This window comes from Coturnix japonica, chromosome 37 (assembly GCF_054131305.1).
Source record: "Coturnix japonica strain WE chromosome 37, WE-NBRP24, whole genome shotgun sequence".
Taxonomy (NCBI): domain Eukaryota; kingdom Metazoa; phylum Chordata; class Aves; order Galliformes; family Phasianidae; genus Coturnix; species Coturnix japonica.
The window spans coordinates 4,334,590-4,352,863 of record NC_140699.1 but is presented as its reverse complement, the minus strand read 5'-3'; the positions used below and the strand labels follow the sequence as shown (position 1 = coordinate 4,352,863).

The 18,274-nt window shown below is 51.0% G+C and overlaps 2 protein-coding genes across 5 annotated transcripts; one reads left to right on the top strand and one right to left on the bottom strand.

The window, feature by feature from the left end:
- The first annotated feature begins 850 nt into the window (after positions 1-850).
- Positions 851-6,479, top strand: LOC146754990 (maestro heat-like repeat-containing protein family member 7). Its single transcript, XM_085526508.1, has 17 exons — positions 851-1,072; positions 1,343-1,447; positions 1,580-1,760; positions 1,837-1,943; positions 2,164-2,313; positions 2,459-2,613; positions 2,717-2,864; positions 3,084-3,262; positions 3,346-3,483; positions 3,645-3,759; positions 3,903-4,040; positions 4,255-4,431; positions 4,737-4,892; positions 5,073-5,174; positions 5,263-5,371; positions 5,464-5,523; positions 5,638-6,479. The coding sequence occupies exons 1-17, from the start codon at positions 851-853 to the stop codon at positions 5,805-5,807; spliced, it is 2,412 nt and encodes an 803-aa protein (XP_085382634.1). The 3' UTR covers positions 5,808-6,479.
- Positions 6,480-6,637: 158 nt separating this feature from the next.
- On the bottom strand, positions 6,638-16,250 carry LOC146754989 (man(5)GlcNAc(2)-PP-dolichol translocation protein RFT1-like). 4 transcript variants are annotated; one of them, XM_085526679.1, is made up of 12 exons: positions 16,152-16,250; positions 15,948-16,033; positions 15,722-15,838; positions 15,145-15,334; positions 14,436-14,537; positions 13,857-13,991; positions 12,764-13,163; positions 11,896-12,026; positions 10,625-10,769; positions 9,907-10,012; positions 8,582-8,831; positions 6,638-6,883 (listed from the first exon to the last, which is right to left on the bottom strand). In XM_085526679.1, the coding sequence occupies exons 1-12, from the start codon at positions 16,212-16,214 to the stop codon at positions 6,851-6,853; spliced, it is 1,758 nt and encodes a 585-aa protein (XP_085382805.1). In that variant the 5' UTR covers positions 16,215-16,250; the 3' UTR covers positions 6,638-6,850. The 4 variants fall into 4 exon arrangements, with proteins under 4 accessions (XP_085382805.1, XP_085382803.1, XP_085382807.1 ...); XM_085526677.1 differs by lacking the exon at positions 6,638-6,883 and adding an exon at positions 7,771-8,130; XM_085526680.1 differs by lacking the exons at positions 6,638-6,883; positions 8,582-8,831; positions 9,907-10,012; positions 10,625-10,769 and adding an exon at positions 10,932-11,039.
- Between the last annotated feature and the right edge of the window lie 2,024 nt (positions 16,251-18,274).

The window sequence follows — 18,274 nt, the reverse complement described above, 5'->3', positions numbered from 1 at the left end:
GCAGCCCCAGCAGGGGCCCGTGGGCTCAGCTGAGGATCCTTTTGCCTCCGTCGTGTCACCTCAGGACGAGGATCCCCTGAGCTACATCGACGCCTGCTGTGCATGCAGACCGCAGGTAGTGTGCACTCTGTGCTTCCATGGCTGCCCCTGCCCGGCTGTACCCAGAGGGTGCCAGGGTCCCCCGATGCCAACCCCTGTAACTCCCCTCCTGTCTCAGACACAGGAACAGAAGCTGCGCTTTCTGGCCTGCGTCCGCACTGCCTGCACAGCTGCCATCACAGACAGCGTGGTCCACAGCCAGCTGTGTGACTACGTGCTGAAGGTGGTGCTGTGCATTGAGGTAATGGAGCACTGCAGGGCTGGGCTGAGGGCACAGCCCTTCCACTGCAAGGTCACTGGGGAGCCCTGAACGAGGGCCAGGACTGGGGGCCTGGATGGGGTGCTTGGGCTCTGCACACCAAGCAGGGCACACTGCACCATCCCATCCCATCCCATCCCATCCCATCCCATCCCATCCCATCCCATCCCATCCCGCTGTGCCCACAGGCACTGCTGCAGGAGGAGCCCACCAAGCACCTGGACACGGAGCTCCGGCAGCAGGCCATGAGCACCATCGCCGCCATGAGGTACTGCCCCAGCACGGCTTTGCCAGCGTGGAGGCATTGGTCCCAGCCGGGGCCCTGAGCGGGACAGGCTGCAGGGCACAGGGTGCTGAGCGGAGCATCACACCTCTGCCCTCTCTCCCCTCGCAGTGGAGCATGGCTGCTTCCAGAGGAGAAGAACGGTCTCCTGCGTGCCTGCCTCGGCAGCGTCCTCCACCTCCCTCGCTACGAGGACGACGCGGACCTGGATGCGGAACTCTACGTGGAGGTGCGCGTCAGCTGAGCCCTGGGGACGCTTCCTGGGCACCAGCACCCGGGATGCCCCTCTGCTGCCAGCAGGACGCAGCAGGGCAGGCCGCCCTGACCCCTGTCCTCCTTTGCAGACCATGGAAGCCCTGCACCACCTGCTGCAGGTGCTGGTGAGCAGCGCTGGCCGCTTTGTCCTCGTGGAGCTGCAGAACATCATGGAGGTTTGGATGTGGCAACGCTGGGGTTTGTGGGGATGGTTCAAGGCCACAAAGGAGGGATCCACACGAGGTCCCCCCAGGGCCTGCTGCGGGCAGGGGGTGCTGGCCCAAAACTAGCCCGTGTGGTGTTAGAGGGATGGGTGGGGAGCAGCGGGAAGATGGCAGGGCTGCAGCAGGACAGGGACGCAACCACCCACCCCGCTGCAGCTGGGGAGCAAGGGGAAGGACGAGTGCCCCGTGCTGTGGGCACAACAGCAACTTTTCTCTCCACAGCTCCTGCTGCCCTTCACCACGTGCCAGCTGGCGGCTGTGGAGGAGAGGGCTGTGGTGTGCATTGCCAGGCTGCTCGCCTTCAGCAACACCTGCGTCTTGCCTGAGGTAGGGAGTCCCGGCGCGCTCAGCTCTGGGACCACATCCTGGCTCCCCAGCCAGAGCCCACCTGTGTCCAGGCTTGCACAGAGCCTGGGCTGGGCCCTGCTGCCCACTCAGCCGTGCTGCCTCTCTCCCCAGCTGTGCACCTGCTTCGTTGGAACCGCGGTGTTCCAGCACAAGTGCCAGGAGAACCAACGCTTCCCCGTGCTGGGAAAGCTGGTCGGACACCTCATCCTGTGCTGCACTTCCACGGATGACAGGACCAGAGATGAGGCGATTAATGCTGTTCATCAGCTTTTCATCTTCATCGCTGCCCCAAGTGAGAGGAGTTGTGTTGGGCTAGGTCCCTCCAGATGCCCAGACCCCTCACTGACACCGTGTGTGCTCCTGTCCAGGACTGCCATGGCAACCGGAGGAGCGCACAGTACCACAGCTCTGGGACAGCCAAACTTCGCTCCACCAGGAGGTTTCCCGTGAGGACAGAGCCAGAAATATCTTCGAGGTACAAAGAGCAAACCCTGAGCCCACAGGAGAACCCAGGCCTGCAGTGTCAGGAAGAGTGCACGCACTGTCCCCGAGCAGCCCTGGTGCCTTTGGGGCCCTCACGCTTCATATCCCTGGCATCACCCAGCACAGCCTCTGCTCCCAGTTCTCCTGGGACACCTGCACAGCTGAGCAGCCAAGCAGAGGATAAGTCATCCCTCCTCTCCTCCCTCCCACAGGTCCTTCTGAAATACCTCCTGTACCCTGAAAAGGTCAACATTTTACTCACAGCCATTGAGAGCATGAAAGCACCGAGCCTCCACAGCACCCAGCTGGCTGCCCACATGGTGGATGTGCTCGCAGGAGAGGCTCGCTTCCCTCCACAGCAGGTGGGAACCTGCTGCTGCCTCCGCTCCAGCCCTGGGGGCTCTGCTCCATCCCTGGCACTGCGCTTGGCCGGCAGGCAGCAGTGGGGATGGCAGCAGGGCCCTGCTCTGGTGCCATCCCATTCTCACCCATGCTCCCCCCCTCCAGGTGCAAAAGATTGTGAAGGCGATCCACAGCAGCCTGCCTTCCATCAAAGCCAAGCCAGCTCTTGAAAGCCTGAGCAGGGCCTTGCTTGTGCTGGCCAGCAAATTCCCAAAGGAGATGGTCAGCAGCCTGCTGGTCTGCTCTCTCACCTGCTCCAGGTATGGGGCCACAGCCCTCAGGGCTCCTCTCCCCCCCCCCTCCCCACCCCACGGCCATCAGCCAGGCAGGAGCAGCCACGCTGACAGCCCTGGGGACCTGCAGAGTTGCTGTCACCATGTGGAGGGAAATGCTCTCGGAGTCTTCAACCGTGAAGACGGTGCTGCAGGAGGTGTTCCAAGTGCTCATAAACCACACTCTGCAGCACACCTCCCCATTCATCAAGGAGAGGCCACGTGTCCTTGCCCTGGCCGTGAGTTCCTCATTCACCCAGCTGAACCCCAGCTGAGTCCCCACTCCCCTTCCCTGTCCACCCCCGAGCCTTCTTCCTGCCCTGGGATGCATCCATAGACCTGCCTGGGGCTCTGGGGGTCTCCCTCCCCCCCCCTCCCTTTCTCCATCCCTACACTTCTAGAGACGGGGTGGAAACCCAGGGGACAGGGCAAGAATCATATCCGGGTGCTTTCTGCAGGCAGCAAGGATCCTACCAGAGATACTCCAGCTCCCTCTGGTCCTCAAGGAGGCTGAAGCCATCTTCCCCCAGCTCTTCCCAGCCCTTCTCCTGCACGTGTCCTTCACCACGGAGCTGACGCTGCAGGAGGTGGAAATCTTCTGGGAGGGGCAACAGCAGCACCAGCTCACTCCCATCAGGTGCCACATCCCCGTCCCCCTGCTGCACCCAGGGACCCGGTGCTGGGGCTCCTGATGTGACTCGCACCCTTCTCCACCTGCAGGTCCGCGGTGCAGTCCTTGAAGGTGCTGCTCTGCAGCGTGGGCCTCCAGAAGCAGATGGAGGCCATCCAGGAGCAGGGGGGCTGGGACGCGCTTCTCAGCACTGTGACCCACCTCCAGGGTGTGCAGGTGGTGGCCAGGTGGGAGCCCTTCCTTGTGGTGTCACGGGGGTCCCCAGTTCTCAGCCAAACTGCAGCCACAGCACCAGAGCCTGTGGCCCCTGCAGCAGTGGCAAGAGGGCTGCACAGCCAGAGCTGCGTCTGCCTGGTTCAGGGCTCACGGTGCCTTCTTATCCCTGCAGGGTGATGAGGGAACTGCCTGCTGCTCTGCGTGACCCCATCTTCCAGCAGCTGGTTGAGCTGCTCAGCACCAACTTCTACTCCTGGGATATGGTGGCCATGGTCTTCCTCGTTGAGGTGAGCAACAGCTGCAGAAGCAGAGAACACTGGAGGCTGCAAGGCCACTGGCAGCACGAGCCCTGCTGCCTCCCTCGGGGCCTGCTGTCTTTCCCCAAGCTGACTGTTAGATCCAGCACTAAGAGCCACGTGTGTTGTTGCAGATGCTGGAATGCATGGACCTCAGCAAAGAGCTGCACCGCATCATAGGAATCTTTGCCCACTATCTGCAGAGCAAGAGGGTGGGCATGCAGCAGCTGGTGCTCAGGGGCATCCTGCAGCTCAGCAAGAGGCAGGACACGGTGAGCAGGGGTGGCCAGGAATGCCACAGGTTGGGCTGGGCCTGCCATGGGGCTGTAGCGGGGCCATGTACAACTCGGCAACTCTTCAGGCAGTGAGGAGCTGGTGCGCTCTGCCCACCCCATCACTGCCTGCTATTCAGGGCTGGTACTGGAGTAGCCTTGCCCTCATTACGCTTGCTGCCGTACCTAAAGGATGGGGTGTTTTTCCCCACAGGCAAGGACAATGATCATCTTCCTGCCGTGCATCATGGAGCAGCTGCAGGATGCAGATAGTGACATCCGTGCCACGGCCCTACCAATATTCAGCAACCTGCTGCACCTCCTGAAGGAGGTTAAGCTCAGCGTCATGGCTCTGGAGCTGGCCAGCAAGCTCCCAGCTCTGCTTAACGATGTAAGGATGATAGGGAGTCCAGCACACGAGGGATGTGGCTGCCAGCCCAGCGTGCCCATGCCTGCTGCCTTGTGACAGCGCACCAGGGGACTTTCCTGGCCGCTCACCAGGTTCAGGCACTGCGTGGTCCTGGGCAGACTTTCCGCTGGGCAGAGCTTGCACACTTTGGAGCAGTTCTGAGGGCATCCTCAAGATCTGCATCCTCTCAGCTCGGAGATTTTGCCCCCACTTCACTGGTGGTGCTGTCCCTGCTTGCCATGGACTTGGAGCTGCTGACACAGATGTCCTTCCTTCCTCCTCCACAGGAGTCCGGCACGGTGCGTCAGCTCTCCATCGACTTCTTCCTCAAAACGCTCAGCTTTGTGGAGGGCCAAGAAAAGAGGAAGATGCAGAAGACGGTGTGCAGGAACCTGGTCCTGCTGTATCTACACCTGCACGATGAGGAAGAGAACGTGTCCAAGGTGGGAATCAGGTTCATCTGGGGTAGGGTGATGCTGCTCCCGTGGTGCCCCCCATACATCAAGAGTACTGCAGCCCACAGCAGCATCAGCCCCTGCTGCTGCATCCTCCCTGCAGAGGGGCTCTGGGGACACGGGCTCTGCGGCTGCTCGGGCTGCGGTGCTATCTCAGCTCTTTGGCAGGCCTCCCAGAAAGCCCTCCTTGGTGCTGCACGGTTCCTGCGCTGGAGGAAGCTGGAGCACCTGGTGCAGACAGAGCAGTTCTGGCAGATCAGCGACTGCATGGTGTGTATGCGCAACAGTATGCCCATTCCCACACCCCAGGACAGGGTCGGGACCAGCCTGCACTGACCTCACATTCTTCCCTCTTCAGCTGACCAAGAGGAGGAGACAGAGTGCAGCGCAGGACTACCTGGGCGACTGCCTGCTCTACCTGCAGAGCCTGCAGGAAACCCTGCGACTGGAGGCCGTGAGGTTCATCGGTGAGCCACGAGGCTGAGCTTCCCCCATCCCCGGCCCTCCATGCTGCACCCACGGAACAGCGGGGGTCGCTGACGGGGCTTTGTGTTCGCAGGGCTCTTAGGGCGGCACATGAGGGATGAGCAGCGGGCTGACAGAGAGCACATCTACCAAAGTAAGCCAGGGAGTGGGATGTTGGGGCAGCCAGCAGGTGACATGCCTGTCCCTCGCTCCCTCCTGCCAGAGGGGAGAGCTGGGTCATCATGCCTCTCTGTTCCTCTTATCGCAGGCCTTCAGGGAATGAAGCATGACCCCAGTCCAGCTGTCGCTTCCTTGGCCCTTCAGACGCTGAAGATCCTGAAGGAAATGAGGCCACATCCACAAGGAGCCATTGGGCAGCTCTCCACCAGGCTCCGTGGCACATGGAGGAGGTGGCGCTCCTCCCGGGCAGACAGCTGAGCGCCCTGCAAAGCTCCCAGCATCTCCTGCCTGCTGCTCAGCCCCACTCCTCGGGCACATCACTTCCCTTTGCCCCATCGCCCGCACAAATTGTGCTTTTGGAAAGTAAATGGGAGTCGTTAGGACTGGCCCTAGTATCCAGTTTTCATAGTGACTGGGCCCGTGTGCTGCTTTGTAACCTGTTATACTGCAGATAACAGCGGAGCGACATAATGGGAGAATTTCTAGCATTTCCAATGCAGTCTCAGGAACTGCAATTATTAGGCATTATCCAGGTTATTATCCAGTGTGCTTCTATTTTATTAATAAATTGGATGTGAATCAAATAGGATCTAATGTTACCAATGCTGGAATCTATGGGAATAGGCATTTGATGTGTTAGTAATGCTGGTTACAATGCTGTTAGCCTACCAATGAGCCTTTTCTAAATTGGAGAAGACAAAACCTGGACAGAAATCTCGGGTGAAGGGGATGTTCCTGTATCATAGTGTGATCACTTCCTTTCAGCCCGCTCATCAGGATTTGTAAACTATGACCGTGCATCACTTGAGACAAAGCTGTTGGGTGCACCTGGGCTGGAGTCAGGGAGGTCACAAGTACCTGATGGGGGCGGTCACATGTACCGGTATATACTATTTGTTGCAAGGCATTAAATTCGTTCTTTTGGCATTACGCACTGTGTGTGAGTCTCATCTGTTCCCCATGTGCGGAGGCACGGTACTTTCACACGCAGCCTTGACTTGTCGCCGGATTTGGAGGCGACAGTTAAGAAAACATTTCTAACAGAACCAAACATTTCTAACGGTACCACAGTGATACCAGAAAGCATTTCACCCCGTCAGCTCTGTCCATTGGTACCAACTCCTCACTGCCATTGGAAGTGAAGATGCTTCTAGAGCTGTCTCAGGACCTGTGGAGTTTGCTATGTGATGGCAGTGAAGTCTTCATGCTGTACGTCTCAGCACACTCGGCATTTCCTGCTCCACTCAAACCATGTGAAGGGAATGCTGGTTGTTACAACGTGCTGCTCGTATGCTCTGAAGTCACATCTTAGACCAGCAATACGACATGGCGCCCTTAGGAAACAAAATTCAATGCTTTATTGCTTCTGAGCATTGACATTTTCAATAAATTAAATCAACACAAAGGTTTATAACAAACACAAAAAGGAGCAACCAGATGAAAAACCTCGTTGTAAGAAAAAGCAGCATTTTTTTAATCCAAAAGCAAGAGATCCAACACGCACAAACCCAGAAGGAAATCTCATTCAACATACACAACGTTCCACTTTGCAGAAAGGCGAGACAAATCTGCTCATAACTGCACTGATCACCTCAGGTAGGAACAGAACAGCAGTGAAGTCAATGATATTTAACTCTACCTTCTGGAACTTGGACGTGACTGTAATTCACAGCTGTTGTTCGGCACTGCTCAAAAACCCACCACACTTCTGTCTAGAGAAAAGCTTCAGAGCATTTCTGACAAGCTAATCGATTCTCTCCTTACATGAATGATGCTGACAGAAGTAAACTCACACAGCCAGCTTGGACTTGGACACGCTGCATATTCCAGTAGCTTCCCTGCAAGTACCAGAACTGTCTGTTTAATGCTTCTCACTTCAGGGCACCGATAACTCAGGTTTTTCTGCGCTGCATTACGATCCACTTTGGTACTGGTTTCGTGCTTGGTCCTCGCTCCAGTGTTTGCTTCAGGTTTTGGTTCTGGTTTTTGTTTTTCAACATCAAACCATTTCTTTGCTAACTTTTTCAACAGCCCACCATCCTCAATAAGGGTATTCTTAATTACATGTTAATTAAGACGTAAGCCATACAATGCCTTCATATATGTCTCCCTACCAGTAAGAATGGGAGCTCCCCACATTAATTCTGGCCATCAGTTCATGTCAGGCAGGTGCACTACAGACCTTCATCACCAACGAGGCTGTTGGAAGAAAAGCTAAGAAGGAATGATGCATGAAGAGAAAATTACTCGGCTCTCTTTCACTGTACAGAGTAGTTTAGTCAGCAACCACTTATACTGTCACTATCAATACTTCCAACAAACTCATGTGGAAACCTTTATCCAGGCAGACCCGTGCAAAGAATACAACCCTCCATAATTGCAGCCACGAACAAGAATTATTCTGCCCACGAGCATTTCATGTTCCTTTCTTCATATACTGGGAGAGGAACTGGCTTCTGACAAAGTGGACCAGCTTGGTCTCTGTGCAGAACATGGTAATGGTGGTAGCTGCAAAGCACAGCGCCCCAATGCTGATGTGAATCAGCCTTGACATCCAACCCTTATCGCAGCAGAAGAATGCCTAAAACAAAGGAAACCAGCAACTGAAGGAAAACCAGTTGGCACAAGGTAGGCCAGCTACATACATGATAGATGTTGTTGTTTTATTCCCCCTGCACTGCTTTTTTATTTTTTTAACCGAATCTTTAGTGACCATTTCTTTGCACTATCACCATCAATTACCAAGAACTAAGAATGTGGATATACAGATGGCCAGCAGAACTGTCTGACTCATTAGGTACACAGTTCTCTGCCACCTGGAGAAGGCAAGCAGGCACACATCTGAAGATCAATATAATTGCATGTCTTTGTTTCATTTTTAATAGATCTATACGCAGCCTTGCAAGATGTAATGGAAATCTCCAAGGCTATGGTTGTAAGCCTTTCCTGTTGATAATATTTCTTTCCTTCTGGTAATGAAGCCATCTGACAAACCTCCGCAGTGAAAGGAACATCCCGAGGCAGATACTTACCTCTGAATAAACAGTAATTCCTCCACTTATGACATAAGCGAGTATTAAAAACGGTGAGGGAAGCAAGCCTGTCAAAGGTCTGTAGGAGCTTTCCTTGAAGTACTCATAGATGTACTGGATGCTGTGAGCAATGCGAATACCCATATTAAAGCAGTTGGCAAGGATGAAGCCAACACTTCCGTGCCAGCGGGTCAAGAAATAAGAGATGCACAGGAACACGAAGGACAAGGCCAGCATAACAAAATTGTACCTAGGAAGAAGAAACAATATAAACAACATATGCAGTTGCACTATTTAATTACTAAACTCATTTTCAGAAGATAAAAATCCATTCGCTTTCTAAAACATGGGAGCAACAACTCCTGTCATCTGCTAACAGCCGGCAAGGCTGAGAAAAGAAATGCAGCACAAGAATGAAAAATACGTTGAGTAAACTAAACCAACAACTACTTTAAGTGAAGGAAATTCTATCCTACTATTCACCTGTGCATTCACTTCAGAAAACCTACTAACAATAATTAGCAGTATCAAACACTGAGGACTTTTTCCTTCTCTATTCGGTACTGAAGAACAATAACGCTCAATAGGGTGACACTTAGTCCTGCTCCAAACAGTGGCTTTAAAGAGAAGATCACACTTGGAAAGAGGGACAAAAGCAGTCCTTGCACATCTAAAAAGAATTGCTCAATTGCTAAACTGCTAAAAGAGGATCTCTTTTAATTAATGACCTAAAAAAAATAAAGGCCTAATTAATTTGGAACAGAGCTGTAATAGACAACAGCCACAGAAGTGAAACAAGCCCGATGGCAGCCATCAGGTTGCAGTGCCAACACACCACAACAGAGAACCAAGAAAACATCCAGGCTGCAAAACATCACAGGAAGTCATCTTGTCCAGAGCTCTCCTCAAGGCCGATAAACCACTGAACTCATGTCATCCCAAATGTGATCTATAGAAACTGTGACTGAGAAGTTTTAACAGCTGCAAGACTTTAAGGAGTTTAACATAACAGTCCACCTTAAAAACTGAAGCTTCTATTCACGTACATGTACAGAAAATAAGACTTCACATTAAATTACTTTCCCAGTTTGCTGTGTATTAAAAGCTAATAACCTTGTCAGTTCGGATCCTTTTTACCCAAAGGTTTAAACTAAAGCTTTTACATCGAGGTCTGCACACAGTCCTTAAAACGACTGCAAAAAGAAACTGCCTTCTCAGTAACAGAAAAGCATTTCCAAGCGAATATCCAAGCAGAACAATTGTTCCCCATTTGCATGCTTAACTCCATGCAAATCACACACAGATGCACTGGGGGTACTCCTCACCTGTCCACTTCTCCTTTGCACATCGAAGCAAACGTGAAACATTCTGTTACTCCATTGACAGCAAGAAATAGGACATACAACGAGTAGCACCGGAGAAGATCGGGACCTACAACAAAATAAAGACAGCAGCATTACAAGGATAAAGAGATCATTATTTCTTTTATAAAGCCACAGTTTCATACTCCACAACAGAAGCTGTAACATTATCACTGATGATAACAGCAACTTCTGTGTCCCTTTGAGAAGCTTCTGGTCTGGACATCTTGACAAGATGACAAACAGAATAAACAAAGCAAGGGGAACCCAAACACAAAGTACAAGGCGGCAGCAGCTATTAATGTAACAGACAAGATCTCCTCCACAAAAGTGGTGGTTGTATTTATTGGGCCATAAGCTGGTACACGTGACACAAGTCAGGAAAAGCCAATGCTTTATCCTTCCTTCCTTGTAAACCTCCTAATATTGTTAAAACTACTGCTGGGCTACATTCCAGCCTCTGCAAGCATCCCTGCAGGTAACTTTGGGAGCTGTGGTGCTACAGTTGGAATATTCTAAATGCATGCATCTACAGGAGGGCAAAGCAATCAAATAATTCTACCAGAATGAGGCTACTTGAAGCTCCTTTTAACCTGAGCTGATTTTTTTCAGACAGAAAGCTGACCGAGCCAAGAGCTCAGAACAGAGCTGAGAAACAAAAAACACAGCTAAAGCTTTTTACCTGTTCCAGAACTGAGCATTGAACCTCCATAAATATCCAGAGCCAGCTGAGAAAAGGCACATCCAAAAACAGCAATGGTAAGGCCAATCAGAAGCACCAGCTTCAACAGCAGTTCTAACACATTCGAAGCCATAGCAACATCATCCTGGAGAAAAAAACAGAAACAAAACAACAAAACCCAGCAGTCAATTACACGAACTAGAACCAGCACAACTGCTGCTGTCACCAAGAGAAACTGTTCCAGGGGGAAAAAGTCCACTGGCACAATGCAAGGCACAGCCAAGGCTATTTTTTGGTATTGACACACCTACACACTTGGTCCTGGCTTCCAGCTGTGCTCAGGTATTCTTATTCTCTTCCGTATTATATGCAGAACTCTCAACAAAGATCAGCCATTGACAGCTCTGTTTCAGGGCTTAAGGAAAGGGGCAAACAGCAGCCAGTAAATAGCAAAGAAAAGCACAGCATTTGCCCAGGGCCACAGCCTGAATCACCAAAAGGGCCACGTCATTGTTCATTGTTACACTGGACTACAAGTTTCGCCACAGCATAAGGAGCCCCTTGTGAGTTCTGTACATGGTAAGATGCAGCTGCCCACACCCCTCATGAGGAGTCAAACCTCCTGCCAGGTGCACGGGATAAGCCCACACACAAACATACCATGAACACTCCACGTCAAACACACACACAGGTACACCTCTGTCAGCCTACCATTAACGTGAGACACAACACTTGGCTGACTGGGACCTTCCTATCTGACCAAGAATTTCTTCTAGAGCATACAGAAACCTCTCCTTCATGTAACCATCGTTACTGCGCAAACAATCCCAAAGCTCAGCCAAAACACAGCTGTCTTCCTCTGGAAAGGGCACCCTCTGAAGCGCTCAATGCTTACCAGCCTGTTGTATTTTCAAGTCAGTCAAATATTGTCAAGTGCCACTTATTTGCTGGAAAGAGATTGAACCTACAGTAATTGCCTCAGCACAGCTGCACAGACATGGTGCACAAGCACCATGCTGTTGGAGTAGAGGATTTTAACTTCAATTACCAGACAATGCAGCATTATGTCATTGCACCTCGTAACTCCTACTTCGCTACCTTTTTATCCATTTGCTTTTTGTCCAGACTCCTTCGGCATGGTCTCCACTTCAAGTTTCTTTCCAAATATCTTTACACTCAGTAATTTAAACACACGTCAGTCACACTCCTGATACAATTGATCTCCAACAGAAGGTAAGCATTTCATGTGGAACCAATACTAACAAACGTACCTGCTTCTGATCCTTTACATTCTTCCCTCTTTCCAATACTTGAGCGAAAAAGACATAAAAACTCTCTTCAATAGGCAAAAAGATGAACCTGGCCACCAGCGACCCGAGATTATTCACGATATCATACACACCTTCACAAACAAAACACACCAACAAGCTGTCACTTTTTTTCTGGCACAAATTCCTATTCCACATTTCTGATAAACAAAGAGAGAACCAGTGGAACTTAATGCAGCATTAGAGCAAATCTAGCAATAGCCCCAGACACCCCCAGGCAGCCCCTTCAGTTCTTACTACAGAGGAAGATAAAAGATCCAGATGCAAGAGAATCAGCCTGTGGCGCAGCCAGTGCTGTCACCTGAACTGCTGCTGCCATTCATTACTCTGTAAGGACACTGCTTTTATGGAGCACATTCAGTTGGAGATGTGATGCTACAAACAACAGTGTTCCTGCTGTAACAGCTAACAGACTGCAAAGGAAGACAACAGGGCCAAGAAAATGAAGAGAAGGAACTGCAATGTATCAGATACTATGCTGCCTCCTTCCAAGTTTTTAAAACAGAAACAAGACGCACAGCAGAAGAGGCACAACTGCCAAGTTTTGATCCAAGGGAGAAGCATTCCTTAAATCCACGACCCTCAAACAAGTTGCTCTGGTTTTGTTTCTTGTTTTTTGGTGTGTGTTATATTTAATAACCATTTACCCATCATTCTCTGAAATGCACCTCAACGTCCCAGCGCCACTGAAATCCTCCAACATTTTCATGTTATTTTCAAATGGTTTCTAATATTTTCAGTATTTTCAGAAGCAGACAAAAAGGAGCAACTAGAAAATGATGTCATTGTTGCACAGCATCGCCACACTCACCCTGATCGCCAAAGTTTATCACATTCAGAAAAGTCATCACGTATCGCTCACCTGAAGTTGAAAACACAGAAGTAAGGACAAACCCCCACATCTCTCCCCGTGTGTGTCCAGGCCCTGCTAACAGGACGCATTCCAGAGACATGTCCAGCAGGACGGTACAGTTCTGATCCTCCACAAACCTTCCGTAACTGCACCTGGGTTGCCAACACCTGCTGGTGCCGCTCTGACCACCATCCCCTCCCAGCCTTCCCAGGCTCCTTGTCCATTTTGTGACCTGTATCCACTTTCCTTCCCCCAGCATTCCCACACATCGAGCCTCACCCTCTGTCAAAATCCGCTTCAGGAAGGACTGTTTGAAGAAGCTCCAAGTCAGCCATGCTTCCTTCCAGTTAAGGAAAGCCTGCAAAATCAAAGAAGCAGCGTCACCCTGGTCTGGCTGACTTTCTCCCTTGTGGAAAATCACCATCTTTGCAGATACACAAAGGAACTGCATAAGTTTTCTACAGAGTAAATCACTCAACAGTAACAAGAGAGGGGGAAAAGTTGTTTAGCAGACCAATATAACTCTGCCCCTCACAGTACTGTACATCTTTCAGTGCTCTTCAAAGCACTCCTGCAAGCCTCACAAGACAGAACTGCCTTCATGTCCTCAATCTCTCAGTCTCTTCCTCATCTTTGCCTTTTCATTTCTTTCTTTGCCCCATTTCCTTTTTGGAGGACATCAAAGATCTGAGTATCTGCAGGACGCTGTGCACCACCACGTTCTGTCTGAGGAGAAGTTGAAGTACCAGCTCTGTAAGACAACCCTGGATTCTCTTCTACCTGATACCAGCTCACTCCCTTTAACACTGTAAATGTTCCATCTCCAATCAACAGATGAGGCAGCCAACGAGGCCCAGAAACAAAGAGCTCCAGGTTCACTGTGGTTTTCTGACAAGGATTTGAATGCAACAACTGTGAATGGAATTTTATGCAACCATGCTTCCTAACCAGCCATGGTGTCCAGGAGCAGAAATAATCTCTCAGTCACTCCATCAACTCCAGTTTTCAAAGCGCTCTTGTCAAAGACTTAAGAATGAACTGTGTGACCCACCTTATCCGCCATCCAGTTAGGTAACAGGCCTTTCATTCTTGTAATCGGAAATGACTTCTTTGTTGCTTCAGGAGACCCCAAGAACTTTGCAAAACAAACCACATAGCACAGCACCAGAACACTGGTGTACAAAAGCTGGAAAGACAAGGAAGGAAAAAAACAAAGAATGAGTGAGAACTCAGTGAGAAGTGAAGGCAGTTCTTCCTCCTGTCAACTCTGAACCTAGCTGAAGGCGTTACTGTAACTCCCCTCCCCACACACAGAGTACTGTTGATTTAAATTCATTTTAATCAGCAGATCAGCATCACAGCCCTCTGCCCTCAAGAACAGCTAAAGCACACACAACGTAACAACCTTATTCACAAAATGTACCTTTAGGCACACAACAAAGGTGCCCATTAAACTGACTGGGCTCAACGCGCCAAGTAACGTCTATCACCAAAATCCTTCACATTTAAACCCTCACCTCGGAGGAACATTCTCTCACCTCCTCAGTGTTATCTAGCAGGTTAAATGTCACAGACAGCAGCAAAGAACATTTCAGAGCAAGAATTTATATACAGAATACAGGAAACTTACCTGAGCCAAGGAAAAAATGTGAAGGCCCCATTGCGGATAAAGGATGACTAAGATAACTGTCAAAGTGCATTTTGACACTATCGAAAGGCTTTCAGCAATTACCTTCAAGAAAGAGAAAATAGACAACGCTCATTTTTGCCAGCTTAACCACCTACAGGAAGGCAAAGCACTCCAGTTTCACACACACAACCCACAAAGGACCTGTAAGGCATTCACAGTCAGTGTGGCTACCACAGTTCTGCTGCTGCATTGACCACCTCACATTCTCAAGTCTTATAGGGCACTTTTCCCCCATCACACTGCCCCGCTCCCTTGTGTGGGACCCACATGGGAGTAAATCCTGCTTGGCACAATCGTGACCCCAGCTGCTGCATTTCACAGCCTCACACCGACAGTGAAAAGCAGAAGTGTGGAAGGCGTCTGTGCCTCCCTCTGAGCAACACTTGTGATTATACATTTAATGAGCATTAGGGAGGTAACTTCTAAACAAATTAACTTCCTTTTTTAAACAGGAGCAAATTAACGTTACAAATACATTATGACTACATCGTACAGCACGAAGCAACCCATAGCTTCATTTGTTTTTTAAGCACCCCTGAACATGCACAGATCCAGTTCAGGAATCTGGTCTTCATTTCCATTACGTCACTTTTTCAGCACGAAGTTTCTCCGTCCCACACAGCCCTATGCTCACAGCTTCCCTACTAACCTTAAGCCTTACAAACAGGTGAGCCTGGGCTAAAACCCAGAATGGCTCCCCTAGAAGCTCAACAACTGCAGAGAGGCCAAACGCCACCACGCCAGCCTGATAGTGAGGAACCACGGATGGATCCGGAACTTCAAGTACGTGCAGCCAGACGAAGCCCAGGAAAACAGACCAGAAGACACCAAGAGGGACTCTAAAAAGTTAATGTAAAAACAGTCAGGTTTCCTTCAGCAGAAAAAAGAACAAGAGAAAATCTGATTCAAATTTCCCACGCTGCTGTACTTTACGTATGTCGAAAGAGATCAGACAAACTCATTGCTATTGTAGCTACAAGTTTTGGTGTAAAACCTGTCAGTGCGAGCTACTACTTGCAGCTATGAGTCTGACAGCCCCAATGTAACTGTTACAGTGAGCCTTCCAGGCAACGGCAGTGGAGTCAGCAGAAGAAAACATGCACGGCATGCAGTGCAGACACGGGCTGCAGACACGGGCCGCCTCGTGCAGGTCCCGCTGCAGGACCCGCCGCCTCCTCCAGCCGGAACCAGGAGTGAGCTCTAAAGCAAAGCGGAGCCGCTCTCACGTCAGCCACAGCAGGTTGATGGTCGCGGCCCAGCTCCGCTCCGCGCCGCCGCTCAAGCAGGCCCTGCGGAACGCCTCCCTGGCCAGGAACACCGCGGTGGAATAGAGCAGCGTCAGCCTGCGGGAGACACGACGGGACACGGGGTCGGCCCCACTCCGTGCCAAGGAAACCCGGCCACCAGAGGCGGTTCCCGGCGGCTCCCATTGCCGGGGCAGCGCGGCGTCACCTCACGCTGACGACGCCGAGGAGCTCCCTGGACAGGTAGCGCAGCGTCAGCGCATTCAGCCCGAAGGTGACCGCCCGGAACAGCACCTGCGGGGGAACGGGGGAGGAAAGCGCTGCCGGGGGGCCGGGCCGGCTCCCGCGGGCGCCGCCCAGGAGGGCGAGGAGCGGGAGGAGGCGGGGCCGGGGGTCCCGGGTCGGCCCGCACCTGCAGCAGGGCGCTGGACGAGGCCAGGCGGGCGGTCTGACGGAGAGCACCGACGGCCGCCATGACACCGAGCGACCGGCCGGAAGGACGGCGTCGCGCCGCGATGACGTCACGAGGGGGCGGACGGCAGCAGAGCTGAACCCGACCCGTGTGGTTCCTGTCAGCAGGTGGCGGCGGGGTGACACAGCGGGGTGTGCAGCGATACAATGTACGGCCTCAGTGTGCGGGGAAATGGCAGCCAGAGGCGTCCAGCTCCACTTGTGAATGTGGATGGAGCACAAGCAGCGCGTGTGAGCGCAGTGATGTGGTGCATTGCAGCACTGGGGGCACGGACAGGAAAGAAAAGCCCCAGATCTGGCCATGCAGCTTTTAGCAGCGCCGCATTCGGCTCTTGTTCTTTGCTGGCCAAAACACGGAGCTGCTGGTAGTGACAGTGCTGAGACACGGCGCTTTGTAGCTGACACTGCTCCACACAACTGTGCTGTTGTGCTCTTTGCACCCGGTGCAGTTCCCATGGAAATAAACGGCAGGCATTACTTTTGGAGCAGCCCGTACAATACAACTTCACCACCTCATTTTATCTGTGCCTTATCATCCTACCTAAAATGTAAGACTCTTTTCTGAGAATCCAATAGTACCGAAGGTTCATCGTAAGAGACACTTCAGGAGTCACCTCAGGCTGTTCTAAGCGGTAGAACACTCCCATCGCATCCTGAGGAATGTGGAGAGGTTCAAAGAAGAGGCTCTGACCCCACATCTGAGGCTAAACCAGCACTGACATCCTCCGTGCACACCATACTCCTAACATTCCATGTCTGATGTGGAGCAAACTCCTGTCCATCCGCACACAAAACCTGATGCGATCAATTATGCTGAAAGCACAATACAGAAAGCAAAAACCTGTTCTCTGTCTGTGGCGAACCTGAAATCTTTCCAACAGAAACAGAGCCCCACAGCATCCCTATGGGAGCAGCAAGGCACAAATGCCACTTCTGACTACTGCAGTGACACCATACCCCGAGCCTGTGACTTGAATCACTTCATCCTCTCACAAACATTACATTGTACAGAACGAAACCCCGTAATGTTGTCAGCAACGTTTCCGAAGGGTATATGCAGGTTCACTGCAGCCTAGGAGAGAGCTAGCCAGGAAACCATGAAGTCAGCCTTGCTTTTTTATTGAATTATGGCAGTTTTCCAGACCTTTGTGTGATTATTAAAACAAAAGAGAGAACTGTGGTGCTTAACAATGAGATCAGATCAGCGGTACAGAGAGTGGAATGTGTAATTTGCAACAGGGGAGGCCCAAAATCAGACTTGCCTTGTTAAACCATACAGATAAAAGGGTGAGCAGCCCTTTTCACTGTGCAACACTGGGTTTTTCAACCAAATCCATGTGAGGCTGCTATGAGCTTTGCGTGTCATTTTCTTGAAGCACATGACGACTCACCAATAAAAAGTGAACTCATTCAGTCTGCTGGCTGTTTTGCAGCCCAGGCTTACATTTGGTCCCTTTTTACCTCTGAGCCAAAGTCTAGCATCGTTAGCAAGAGGCCAAGCTAAGACATTTACTTACACGCAATACCATTTAACCACGTTAATAATGCAGGACATCAGGTGGTTCCAGCTGGGTAGTGCAGTGAAGACATATCAGCTATTTGCTCAGAACTGAACTGAGAAAACAGAACACTTCATCTTTGCTAACACCATCGTTACTGTCCGTGTTCTACACACAGAAGGTGTGCCCACGTGAAGAACACGCTCTGTGCTAACTGTGGGGCACAGCACACTCCTCGGTGGCTGCTCCTGCATTGCTGAAGGAAAGCAGTCTTTGTTAGCAGATCTTTTGCTTGGAAGACAAACCAAACAGTTACTTACACCAGAACACAGTAAAGCAAAAAGAATAATAAAGTTACTTGAAAAGTGATTGTGCAGAATGGACAGGGGAGAAATGCTCAATACTTGCAGAAGTAGAAAGAAAGGTCCTGAAAACAAGGGAGAATTCTGGCATCACTTATTTTAAAAGAATGGTGACTCAGTATTTAGAAAAGAGGTCAGCCACTGGATTTCACAACCACATGTGGAGAACACTACAGAGGAAACTGGATGGGTCTGCCAAAGCA

Bases quoted from the DNA above. Each gene is read 5' to 3' on its own strand.
- LOC146754990 (XM_085526508.1), top strand. From the start codon at position 851: ATGCGGAACTCTACGTGGAGGTGCGCGTCAGCTGAGCCCTGGGGACGC. The intron at 1,448-1,579 runs GTAGGGAGTCCC...CTCTCTCCCCAG, and splicing joins ACACCTGCGTCTTGCCTGAG to CTGTGCACCTGCTTCGTTGG. The intron at 2,614-2,716 runs GTATGGGGCCAC...GGGGACCTGCAG, and splicing joins TGCTCTCTCACCTGCTCCAG to AGTTGCTGTCACCATGTGGA.
- LOC146754989 (XM_085526677.1), bottom strand. From the start codon at position 16,214: ATGGCGGCCGTCGGTGCTCTCCGTCAGACCGCCCGCCTGGCCTCGTCC. The intron at 13,992-14,435 runs GTAAGTTTCCTG...TTGTCTTTCCAG, and splicing joins ACATTTTTTCCTTGGCTCAG to CTTTTGTACACCAGTGTTCT. The intron at 8,832-9,906 runs GTGAGGAGTACC...TCTTCTTCCTAG, and splicing joins TGCAAAGGAGAAGTGGACAG to GTACAATTTTGTTATGCTGG.